This window comes from Micromys minutus (genome assembly GCF_963924665.1).
Source record: "Micromys minutus genome assembly, chromosome: 6".
Lineage (NCBI taxonomy): Eukaryota > Metazoa > Chordata > Mammalia > Rodentia > Muridae > Micromys > Micromys minutus.
In genome coordinates this window covers 46149884-46163415 of record NC_137975.1, presented here as the reverse complement: position 1 = coordinate 46163415, position 13532 = coordinate 46149884, and the positions used below count along the sequence as shown (strand labels likewise).

Sequence of the window (13532 nt, the reverse complement as noted above, 5' to 3'; positions counted from 1 at the left end):
GCATATCACATGACTATAGCACAAGCATTCTCCTAGGAAGAATGAACTGCTATTTTGAGATGACTTGTAAAAGTAAATTCTATTTAACTGGGGAGAGGAAAGGAGAATTTTGACGTGATCATGGTATGTATGCTTGGTTCAATAATTCGGTATCGAATATATTACTTCACTAAAACCCGAACTTTTTCTCAATCTTTTCTAGGTAGTGGTCAGCATTTCTTGTTCGTCAACACTTCTCTCTCCAGAGAAGGATCTACTGCAAGAATCATTACCTCACACCTCTTCCCAGGGAGCCTTGGAATGTGTAGTGTTCGGTTCTGGTTCTACATGGTGGATCCCCAGGTTATTGGAATATTAAAGGTAGGGAAGAAGACAGATTTGTGTCCATGGAAATATTCAACACATGAGTTTAATCGCCCCCAATGTAATCAGGCTGCCAATGTGCCCTCATTAACTTATCTCTTCCTGGGGCAGTGAGCCTTGGCATACAGTACCATCGTTCGTCTTCATCCAAAGCAAGATTAAGTTCATTGATGTCTGCCACCTGAACTCAATTATGGCCGTGGCTATTTAGAAGATTATCTGTAGATAAAACAAAAATGTCTGAGTAGAATTTACATGTACTTAGGGAATAAGGACTTGCCTAAGGACAGTGAGGAAATGGGACACGGAGTAGCAATAGAGAAATCTCTATCTCAGAAAACAATAAAGACAAAACAGCCTTGATGTTTCAAATTAGATCTGTCACAAGTACAAAACAGCAGTTCTTGAGAGAGAAATGACAGTATTTATACTTACAGTTTTATCAAAATTTAACAAGTTTTTATCCTGATGAGCCAATTTTATGATCTATTTTCAATTTAAAGGTGTGAATTAGAGCACAATCCCAGTGCCATGACATACAGTTAACTGTTTAGACCAAGATGACTAGTTTTATTGCCTTAACTCAAACACTTTTCCTAGAAAATGGTGACAGGTATTGGTATTTTCTGTATCTCAGGAGATATTTGATGCACATTGTAAATACTATTAATTTTAGTTCAATTGTTGGCTGGATGGAGGAGATATGAATATCTTCTAGCTTTAAAATAAATTGAAACCCCAAAATGCTTAACAAACTCTTCTCTTCCAAATTACTCAATTAGCAAAAATTGTTACATCAAAAATCTACTGCCTATAACTTTCCAACCTTGTAGTCTATCCAAAAACATCTGAAAGATAAAAATAAAAAACAAAAGACAAACAAACAAAAAATGAGCTATTATAATAAACTGACAGGATCTCTTACCAAGTCAAAACATACAAAGAAAGTGAAATATTTATCCTGACTTTTTGAGAGTATCTGTTTTCAAATGGAAATCAGAACAAAGAAAGTCCATTCTACCAGCTGAGGGACACACATATTGGTGCAATACCTTGATACTTTGAATTTTTCCCAGGTTTTACATACAATATAGAGTGATTTGTGACATTAGCTTCTGGTTGGGAAGATAACTTTCTGGTCATCCTCGATTTTGATCTGTTGCTCATGAAAGCATACATACCTTATTTACTGAATGATTCAGCATCTGCCTCCATTTAGAAAAAATACCCAAACATGCTTTTTTGAATAGTAGGTTAGTTATCTGCTTGGGGTACCCAACTATATAACCTCTACCTAGTATTTAAGCATGTGTCTGTAAATGGCCTCTAAATTACAAATGTTGGTCTCAGCCTTTATTTATGATGCCCTGTTGTGGGGATATTCATGGTATTTCAAATTAGAGGTTAGCTATATAGAGAATGCTTCTGTATACTGAGCAGTCTCCAGATAATTCTACTGGGAGGAAGACTGGGAAAGAATTGGCAATAGACATGACAAAGGGTAGACATGATGGTGATGATGATGATGATGATGATGATGATGATGATGATGATGATGATGATGATGATGATGATAAAGACATCCCTTTTTTTCTATGAGCTGTCTTGTGGGGGGCTGGTTAACACAATGATTTTTTTTTCTGGGTCTTTCAGATTTTTCTATCTCATTTGGCATTTCAATTTTTTTTTTTTAAGTTTGGAAGGTTCAAGGCATAGGACAAGATAGGAGTTATTTGATATATTTGAGAGCATGTTTCCCACATGAGGAGAGCGAACTGAGAGAAACTTACACATGCATATACATGTGTATTACACAAAAACAGTGAGAGACCTGCTTTGTCTAAGTCTGGATCCTTTTTTATGTGAGCCAGGAACTTCTCAGAGTAACAAGCAACTGGAAGGTTTATGGCTTGTATGAAAACCAGGAGTATCAGTTTTCATCAGAAGACTGATCTAATTTGATCCAAACTTTCTAAAGTGTTATATTGACCACCGCCTAGACAAAAGTCAGACCTTAAAATGCTTCCGTTACCTGATACTTCAAGCAGAGCTCTACTCTCTGTGATACATTCTGGGTTCATAAATCATAAAATGGAAAGTAATAGAAGGATGAGGCTCATTGCAATTCATCTATGTCTTAAGACACATGTGACCATGGACCCTCAGATATTTTGCGACAAGAAGGATTTCTAATCCACCATTCACAGCTCTCCCCACAACCATATATAAGGCTATGCTAATATGAATAATTACCCAATAAAATATGATGCATAAAGTCATCTTGGATATAGAAAAATACATTGTAAATTTATAGTTACATATTAACCAGACACTGGATTAGAATTTAGTGCAGTCATGCTTGAATTTACAAAATGATTGTATAAATTCATTGCTCCACAGGCCCTCTTGGCCTTTCCCTATAGGCTTGGAAAGCCAGCCCATTTTGTAGGTATAGTTTCTGCTGCAGAAAGTTCCATGTATGTAGGTAGAGAAGTGGAAAAAATAAAGATTAGAAAATAAATTTAAACTGCTAAAAAATGTATGCTGAGTTAAAAATGCCTTTGTATTTAAAATATGTATTCAATAATTATATAAACCATAGTTCATGTAAGATTGATTAGGGTGATATACCTAACAGAGCTTTAAATTTCTTTTATTATTGTTATTTAGAAAGAAAGCAAATGTTCTATTCTTATGAACATTGTTGGGAATTGCAATCAGTTTCTATTTAGGGTTTTGGTTTTTTTATTATCATTATTTATTTACATTCCAGCCATTGGTCCCCCTTCCAGTCCCTGCTTCCACTGCTTTTCACCCCAATCCTCCTTACCCTTGCCTCTGAGAGGGTGGTCCCACCCTACTAGCCTTTCTTCCTCCCTGGAGCCTCAAGTCTCTCTAAGATTAAGCACATCTTCTCCCACTAAAGTCAGAACAAGCAATATGTGTGTGGGGGTGGGGAATAAGGATGATCTCAGACTATCTCATGTATGCTGCCTGGTTGTTGGTTCAGTCTCTAGGAACTCCTGGGGTCCAGGTTAATTGAAATTGCTGTTCTTCATATGGAGTCACCCTCCCCTTCAGTTTCTTCAGTCATTCCCTTAATTGAATCATAGTGGTTCCTGGACTTCAGTCCAAGGACCTGCATCTGTCTGTCTCGGTCAACTGTTGGTAGGGCCTCTCAGAGTGCAGCCGTGTAAGGAAAGGCTCCTGTCTGTAAGCACACCATAGCATCGGTACTTTCCTTCAGTCAGTTCTTTTAGACAGGAACAATTTCTGTTCCAGAAATATTAACTGGATTAGTAACCCTATCCTTCAAATTGAGTCTCTGTCTATCTACTGGAGGCACATTTTTTGAGTTGCTTCTCCACATTGTTGGGCAAATTTGGGTTAAGGTTGCGCCCATTTTCTCAACTCCCAGGTCTCTGGCATATTCTAGAAAGCTTCTCTATCCCCCACCCCTAGCCCCTACAGGCTTTCTATTTCCATTCTTTCTATGGGCTCCCTCTAGGCTTCTTTTCTGTCCTGCCCCACAAGTGATCCTATTCCACCATTCCCTTCCCCTACCTTCTCCCATCAAGGTCCCTCCCTCTGCCTCCTGTGATTACCCTCCCCCTCTAAGTGGAATAGAAGCATCCTCACTTGAGTTTTTCTTCTTGTTAAACATCTTAAGGTCTGTGGGTTGGATCCTAGGTATCCTGTACATTTTGACTAATATCTACTTATTAGTGAGTATATACCATGTGGGTTACTTCATTCAGGATGATATTTTCTACTTCCACCCATTTGCCTCGAAATAGTGGTTTCCTTTTTATATACATTTTAACTGATTTCCAGACCCAATAGTTTTCTTTCATTCCTGCTTATAACGAATTTGATGCTCGTTGCTTTTACAAGCAGTGTGGCACTGTTCAACATGGCTGGTATTGGGGAATGATACTAGAGACTATGTAATAGAAGAAACAATGTGTAAATCTCCCCAGAGTGTGACATACATAAGGATGAATGATATACAAAGGGATATACATAGATACCTGCCTTCTAAACAAACCTACAAGAAACCCAGATAATTATGGTAAAAATGGTCAGTTGCTATTTATAATAGCATAAATAAGACTAATACAGAAGGCTGTAGTTATCAATGTACCTTGATATGCTACAGACATTTCTATACTGTATTACAACATTTCAATAGACATGGTTAAAATGAACTAAAATGTTTTAATTTTAGTTCTTTGAGAATCCCAAGAGTTGTATTTTGATATTAACCTCTTTCCTTTTAGCCCAGATCTATCTCCCATTCCCATCCTCTCAACATTGTGTTCTCATTCTTTTTGTTTAATCTAGAGTCCAATTATCATTGCATATATTCTCTTAGGTATGTGACTATAGATTGGCACGTATTAGACCTTCAAGGTGTTTTGAGTTAAAAAAAATAAATAAAACAAAACAAAGATCAACTAAACAGACAAACAATAAAAAACCTGACTCCCTTTCCAGCATTTGTCAACTACCAAAAGCTCCTCAAGTAGGGATGGGTCTTCTTTTCCAGATTTTTTTTTAGATTTTGTCTGAGTTGAACTTGTATAGGTATTATGGATGTGGTCACAGTCCCCGCAAACTTATATGGCCAATGACCTGCTCTGTTCATAAAATACAGTTTTTTTGTAGTCATCCATCACCTCTGTCTATTACAGTCTTTCCACCTCATCTTTCACAATGGGCCTTGAGCTTTAGGAAGAACTTTTAAAAGCAGATACACACCCTACTGTATAAAATAATTACATGGCTGGCAAGATTAGCACACTGGCATAATAGTGGCACAAATATCACAAAAATAACTAAACATTTTTGTATTTAAGTAAGACCAGCTCCACGATATAGAAACCCTACCTACCATAGTACCAAGGCCAAGAACCTGTGACTAGACAGGCCATAGATCCTATGAAAAACCCACTACTGTTACTTTGTTAATATCATATAGTACTAAAATAACTCGTGAAAACTTCTCATAGTGATAGATTAGTGTGTCTCTCTAAAACTCCTCAGAGAACCTTACAAATTATCAAAAAAGGTTAACAAAGAGATTTACAACTGGTCAATGCTCAGAGAATTAGTGACTATGAAGTCCTTGGCCCTAAATAGGTCATCCAAACTGTTCTGTTCTGTTTGCTTGCTTGCTTGCTGGCTGGCTGGCTGGCTGGCTGGCTGGGTGGCTTAGTTGCTTGATTTTTGGTGAATTGTTCCATTTTAAAAATAGACTGGATATATCTGCACATACCCATTATTTATCACATAACAAGAATCATGGGCAGTTTGGTAAAATTGGGTGTATAGGTTTTGACAACAAAAAGATATATTAACACTTGAGATAGAGAAAAATGTGCTAGAAGAGTCTGTGTATAGCTCTTTGTAGATAATAGAAAAATAATCTTAGAGAGAAACATTGTTGTAAAACACTATTAAATTATAAATTACACAAGACAGGAAGGTAACACACAAATGCAAAAGTGGACCCTTAAAAGGAGGAGCTAATCTAATTTGAAGTTCTACATAAGACTTCTGTTTCAGAGTGTAGTAAGAAGAAAAAATGACCTCCCGTTGAAAAGCTATTCTGCTGGAAATTAAAATCAAATCACACTGTTAAGACATAGATGGAGAAATTTACAAAAGAAAGTATTTCTAACACCTAACTATAAATGGACTAGGTAAAAAGTCACCTTGAAAAATAACCCAAATCAACTTTGCTTAGAAGTCTGGGTCTCAGGTTGAATACGACTTTTTCAAAGAACTGTTTAACATATTGAAATCTAAGGAAACTTTTACAGTTTTAGTTGGTGAACTCTATTAGTCTTTATATTCCTTGTAGATTTGGAATTTGATATCTTGGTTACCAAGCACTTTCTCTTTATAGACAATTAAAATGTACTCATTTAGCATTCTATAAATTGGAGCTGTGGGTTTAGCTAATTACTTCAGTTTTGTTATTGAATTAGTTAATTGCCATTAACTAAACCCTTTGTCCTACTTGCATTGATTTCATAGGACCATGTTATCAAATGTTAAATCTCTATTAAACACATATACTTTCTTTAAATGTATGAAAGAATGATTAAACCTAGTTAATTGCTAATATAGATAAGTACATAGATGAGTAACAAAAACAGAGATAAATCATTTCATCTGCCCTTTCTTTTAATGTACTGTTTTGCCTAATAGAATGAAGGTGTGTCAAATTTAACTAATACTCGGTCTCCATTTTTGTTCTTGGCATTGTTTGTCTTGTTCTGTTTCTCTGTGCATTTATCAGTCTCAGCTCTTATATGTCAGAAAACTATATTGCTATATACTTATAAGACCCAAGGCAATGATTCTTTTTTTTCCTTTTTTTTAAATTGGATATTCTCTGCATTTATATTTCAGATGTTATCCTTTTTTCCCTAATCATATCTTCCCTTCCCCTCCCCTTGTCTCCATGAAAGTGCTTCCTCTCCCAACCACCCTCTCCCACTTCAGCACATTGACATTCTCCTACACTGGGAAAATGAGCCTTCACTGAACCAAAGGCCTCTCCTCCCACTGCTGCATATGAACCTGGGGCAATGTGTCTCTTTGTGTGAACTCATTGGTTGGTGTTTTAGTCTCTGGGAGCTGTGGTAGGTTTGGTTAGTTGATAATTTTGTTTTACCTATGGGGTTACAGACTCTGTTAGCTCCTTCAGTCCTTTCTCTAAGTCCTTCATTGGGGTCCTTGTGTTCAGTCTGATGGTTAGCTGCAAGCATCCTTCTTTGTATCAGTATGGTTTTGGCAGAACTTCTGAGGAGGCATCTATATCAGGTTCCTGCCAGTAAACACTACTTGGGACCAGCAATACTGCTTGGGTTTAGTGGCTGCATATGGGGTGGATCACCAGGTGAGGCAGTCTCTGGATGAGCATTTCTCCAATCCCTGTTCCTCTATTTGTCCCTTTGTATCCTCCCATGAGTGTTTTGTTTTTTCTTCTAAGAAACAATGAGGCATCCACCTTCTGGCATTCCTTTCCTATGAGCTTCATAAGACAATTATTCTTACATGTATAGCAACTCTTCTTTCTTTAAGATAATAGGACATTTCCTGAGCTTCTCTTTGCCTTTTTTTAGGTCATGCATTGCCTTCACTTGTGGCTACACTTGACTGCAGTTCCTCCCTCTCATTGCTGGGGTTTCTAAGCTGGAATAATTGTTGCTTTGTGAGAATTGGATTTTATATTAGATTGCTTGGAAATTTCCATCTATTATGATTAATAATGAATTCTGTACTTTGAATCTAACACCAACTAGTACAAATACAAGATGTTTGGCCAGATTGCACTGCCCAGGCTCTCTGACTTCTTGGAATTGGCTGGAATATTAAATGTACTTTTTGAAGAATGCATATATATATTTCTTGGTAATCATAATAATAAAAATACTTAACATTCATAGCTTATTAACATTGAATAAAAGTATTTTATAGCTATCTTTTCTCACTATACTACTAATTCTATATAATCCAAAAAGGTAGGTTGTTCTCAAATTTGATATATGCATTTATTTTCTAGAGGCTATAGCAAATAAAAACTAATTTAAACAAAAAACAAAGAAATGCAGATAGCTGTAATGATTAATGTACTTATTTATTTGTTGCAAATATTTCTATACTGCAAAGCAAATAATATTGCTATATCAATAGTTAAAATGAATTAATATTTTATTGCTATTTGGTTAGTTCTTTTAGAATCTCATCTGTTGTATTTTGATTATATTAACATCCTCCTTTTTCTCCCAGTTCCATTCTCCCATTCCATCTCCACCAAAACTATAGACTAAGGTGGTTTAAACACCAGCAATGAATTTTCACAGATCCAAAGGTCCAAGATCAGTGAATAGACAGATAAGGTTTTGTTTTTGTTTTTTTTTTAAGCCCACATCACCTGGGCTGTCTTCAGTTTGAAACCCCTACCATTCTCTTCTATAACCAAACTGCCCTTCTTATGAGGAAGCCATTCACATTTCAGTGTTAAAATTCATAAGTTTTCATGGAAACCTGATGGCTCCTGCTCCCTTTTAACCTTGGAGTTACAGTTTTTCCATTCTCAGTTGCAATCATTCTGGGTCAGTTCTGATAATGAGTTCATGACTTAAGGTTTTATCAAAACAATCAAGCTAGTCTTCACAGTCTATCAGAAAAAAACACAACTCTGTGTATGTATGTATGTATATATATATATTATACACACACACACACACACACACACATATATATAGGTGCTTGTGTGTGTATACATGTAAGTGTTTGCATATGTATATGCATGTTTGTGTGTGTGTGTGTGTGCATGATTTTGATTTAATGACACTCAAAGCAAGAAATTAAATATGTTTCTTTGTTTGCCCGTTGATCTACAGTCTCCACCATAACATTCTTAATTCTGTTAAGTTTAGTAACTCTTTTTTATAATTTTCCAAAAGTGTTTGTCTTAGTCAGGGTTCCTATTCCTGCACAAACATCATGACCAAGAAGCAAGTTGGGGAAGAAAGGGTTTATTCAGCTTATGCTTCCACATTGCTCTTCATCAACAAAGGAAGTCAAGACTGGAACTCAAGCAGGAGCTGATGCAGAGGCCATTGAAGGATGTTGCTTACTGGCATGCTTCCCCTGGCTTGCTCAGCTTGCTTTATTATAGAAACCAGGTCTACCAGCCCAGGGATAGCACCACCCACAGTGGGCTCAGCCCTCCCCACCTTGTTCACTATTGAGAAAATGCCTTACAGCTGGATCTCATGGAGGTATTTCCCTAACTGTGGCTCCTTTCTCTGTGATAACTCCAGCTTGGGTCAAGTTGACACAAAACCAGCAAGTACAATATTTTTAACATCTCTTGATGTTGGTGAAGCTTGTTTGAATAATATTAGAATCTATGTTCCAGTTCCCTAGAAAAATCAAGAATTACCCTCTAGTAGTTACTATACATTTATAGTGATCTCCAGCTCTATATCACTCCAATGTCATAGAGCAGCTATGTTTTTAGTGGCTTTATATTTTTGACCATAGTATTTGCCATTTGATGAATAAGGTCCAAGCTATTTGTACAGTATCAAGAATTATTACCTCATTAGTTTGGTTTTATTCCTCAGCTTGGAAACTTCTGTGTTTGATCACCTCAACATGATTTAGCTACCCAGTGCAACTCAGGTACAAATGCTATTCTCATCAGCTCCTCAGACAAGTTATTGAACCAGCATGTTTGGGGCCTTTTAATTCATTATTAATTTGTATCTAAGGCACTATCTCCTTGAGTGAGTTAACAATCCTGCCAGGAAAGTTTACCTTCTTTTGTTGTTGTTTATAGTGGTGGCTGTTTCTTTCACCAGTGATTGTTTGAAAACAGTTCAATTCTATTCCTATGTTTCCATCAAACAGTTTTTCTTTGCTTTAAAATAGTATTAACACAAATAGTATTAGTTGCTGTTTCTGATTCTTCAGGACTTCTGCAGATTGATGTCAGCATTATCTGTCTTTGTTTGGAATGTTCCTGAGAAATATAAGTAAGCATGTGTTTTCAGTTAGACATCAGAACCAGAAACCATTTCCCCAATACTTAACTTTTTATGGAACATTCTGAAAGGTAATTAAATCAACCCATAATCTTATTTTGACTTATATTTCAATTTTCTTTGAATGTGTACATAGTGTGTGAAGAATATTTTCTAGGAATGACTTGTGTTCTCCATTTTGTTGTCTGTTTCTTGTCTATTTCTGGGATTTTTGTTCTGTCTGGGTCATTGACTCATGTCTACAGCACTGCCTTGACTGTCATATCTTTTTTAAAATCCTAGTAGACAATTAGTGTTGCTCTGAATGTGCTCTTCTATATTGTGTTATTTTTTCACTTATTTTTCACTTTCTTTTATAACATTTGAGTTAATTAATTAATATTCTCAAAATAACCTCCTTGTCTTTTTGCCTGTGCAAGACTCAAATTGAGCCTTAACTACCTGGAGACTCCCTTGAATGAGACAAGAGATCAAGAATTAATGCAAATACAAGAGTTTTCTATTTCAGCATGTCAGGGTCAACCCTTATTCAGAACCTCATGGTGAGTGACTGGAAGGCAACCCTGCATGGCTGTAACTATCAGTTTTTATATTTTTTAGGGGCACAGGTTGCATTAGCAAGGATACAGTTCAAACTTATTGGCTAAGCATATTGACCTTTAAATCTATTGGCTAGCAAGCATGACATTTATTTGAACTCTACCTGGGGCTTTTCAGAATGTCCATCAGTACATTCTGAAAATTATTTTACTTGAGAATGATCCTGTAGGTGGAATATGAAACTTGGTCGAGCTTTATCCCCAGGCAAAAGGGGGAAGGTGTAAGAAGGGTGTGAGAGTGTAAAAGCCCTTAGGGTACCTTACCCCCCCCCCTTTTTATAAAAGCTCCAATCTTGGAGCTACACTCGGGAGTCTTTTTTTTTTTTAAATGACTTTATTTTACAAAACAAAGATAAATGTACAGATTTTAAACATTTTTTTGCTTAAAATTATACATTTTTGTCAGTACTGTTTTTTCAGGTATTAAAATAATTTTTACATAAAGCTATGTGAATATATTTTTTAGTCAGTACTTGATTTTTCAAGGGCTTGACAGTATGCATTGAAAACCTAATAGTTACCATGAGCGTAAAGTACATGCAAAACAAAACGCAACATGGAAATAGTCAAAGTCTTCTTGTTTTGTAAATATATATATATATATATATATATATATATATATATATATATATATATATATATATATTGTTTTCTTTATTTCTTGGACTTCATACAGTCTGTGAGTTGTTTCTGGGGGAGTGCAAGCCTCTGGGGTTAGCATCCCAATATCAGTGACTGCATTTTATGTCTGTTCTTTTGTGTACACTCGAGAGTCTTGATAACTATCTCATATTCTTCAGGTCCTGTCCTTAGGGTTTCATAATGTTTGCACAGGATCTTCAACTATACTGCACCTCTTCTCTCTTTTATAAAGGCTATAAGCTTGTTTAATATGCAGGGTCCAAAGGTCAACAATGACAGAACAATTAAGGGTCCTAACAAGGTGAGTATGGGGGTGGTTGTCCAATGGGAGGAATAAAACCAAGTCTCAAACCAGCCCTGACTCTGTTCTCTCTCTCTCCTCTCACCTTGGCTACCATATCACAATTCTTACAACCAAGTCCCCAAGTTTTTCCTTTTAGCCATCCTGTTGTTTCTTTGCCTTTCTGAGTGAATCTGATTATTATGGTGTTACCAGTGGCATTTGCACAGGGGGTTCCCTAATATCCTCGGTCCCCCTTCTAGGGACTCCAGTAGTATACCGTGATCAAGTCCCAAGGAAAGAAGGAGTTCCAGTAGGTATCTTCTTCTTGTCTCAATTCCCCAAGTGGCCCAATAAAACTGGCTAGACCCTGGCATTGGTGAACTGCCTGGGCTTCTTCCATCTTGAGGGCAAGCATAAATGGGGGTCTCCCACAGGTGATACCTCCATACAGGAAATGCACATCCTATCACCCACCCCCATCCTCTCCCCTAAGTCCTCTTTCTTCCAAATGAACAGTTTGCTTCCTCCAGCTCTCATGTCCCAAAAGTTAAGTCATATCACCTGCTGGAACAGATCAAATGCAAAGTCAGGCCACCAGGTGTTGAAGTATTTGAAAGCTATCAGGGAGGTGAAATCATCTCCATTTCCAGTGGAAACCACAGTCCAGGCTTGATGGATGGGCACATGGGGGCAGCAGGCCTCTGGAGGTTTCACATGGGACAAATGCACCCGGGCAGGAATACCATCAACATTGAGGGCTGTAGGAGTGGTTATCAGGAGCTTCCAATTACTTCCTGATATCTTTGCCAATCCCCGACTTAACCATAGAAACAAAAGTAGGACTGTTTTCCAATCCAATTATCTTGGGCACTCTGAATCTCAGAAAAAAAAAATCTAATATCTTCTTGGATACCATAGTAGCTGTTTTCTGCCTGGAGGGGAAAGCCTCAACCCATTCAGAGAAAGTATCTATAAACACTCAGAGGTATTTGTAACCATATTTTCCTGACTTCTGTGAAATAAACCTCTCAATATACCCCAGGTCATTCTCCCCTAGGTCTCTTACCCTATTTGCTCTTGGCTGCATAAGCACTTACTTGCTGATATACTTTATACTGTTCTACTGTCTCTGGCTAAAATTCTAAGGTCCACTTTACACACACACACACACACACACACACACACACACACACATATATATATACCTTGACTTCTTGGATGAGCTTCTTTTCCCCTAAATGAATTATTTTGTGTATCTGGCCAAATGAGTCTTTTGTTTGTTCTCTGGGGAGTATAGTTTTCTTCTATTGAGTGTACTATTGTTCTTCCTCCTCTAAGTAATAGTTGGTGGGGTGTCTAGCAATTTGGGTTTTTTCTTCTGCTGTATATTCTAAGTGAGACCATCCAGTAGTCTAATCCAATTTCCTAGCAAGTGTCTCTTGCAGGCCCATAACTGGGATAGACTCCTGCATAGCCACTTTGAGTCACTTGATCTTTCTTGTTATTGGCCCAGCCCACTGAGTCTCTTCCCTTCTAATTCCTAGACAATGATAATAATCACAGTTGCTGGATTTATTTGGGTATCAAATAGATCTATTTTTTTCTTTCGTTCTTCTTCTTTTTTTCTTTTAATTTCTTTTTCCTCTGATGTGAGTAGTCTTCTTTCTCAGTATGTAGCCCCATGGACATAGTCATCTCTGACATTGATGAAGAAAACTGCTCCTGTTCCTAAACCAGGTAGCCTTGGCTTCCGGTAGGGGTCGGTCAGAGAGAACTTTCCTCCACCCCTGGGCTTCTGACAGTATTTCTTGATACTTCTGCTGTGCTGACTTGAGGTTAGGATCAGGCAGCAAGGGGGCCAGATTGAGCCCAATGGGTGGAGAATCTAGTCCACATTAGCTGACCAGTGGTCACATCCTCTGGGGCTTTCCATTCAAAGGTGAAGCATTCTTGACTTTTGGGTTCCAAGGTCAGCCAGAAGAAAGCATCTTTCAAGTCTAAGACCATGTACCAAATTCTGGAAGTTGGCAAAAATGTCAATAAATTGTAGGAGTTAGGCACAATAGGGTAGATGTC

The 13532-nt window shown here is 37.2% G+C and overlaps 1 protein-coding gene across 1 annotated transcript in view; it reads left to right on the top strand.

The window, feature by feature from the left end:
• Window positions 1–13532, top strand: part of MALRD1 (MAM and LDL receptor class A domain containing 1) — a gene marked incomplete at both ends in the record, with an annotated part of 691362 nt that overhangs the window by 526976 nt on the left and 150854 nt on the right. Inside the window, one exon of the mRNA XM_080918486.1 lies at window positions 203–360. Coding sequence (XP_080774612.1) covers window positions 203–360 — 158 coding nt within the window. The remainder of the gene's footprint in view (window positions 1–202; window positions 361–13532) is intronic.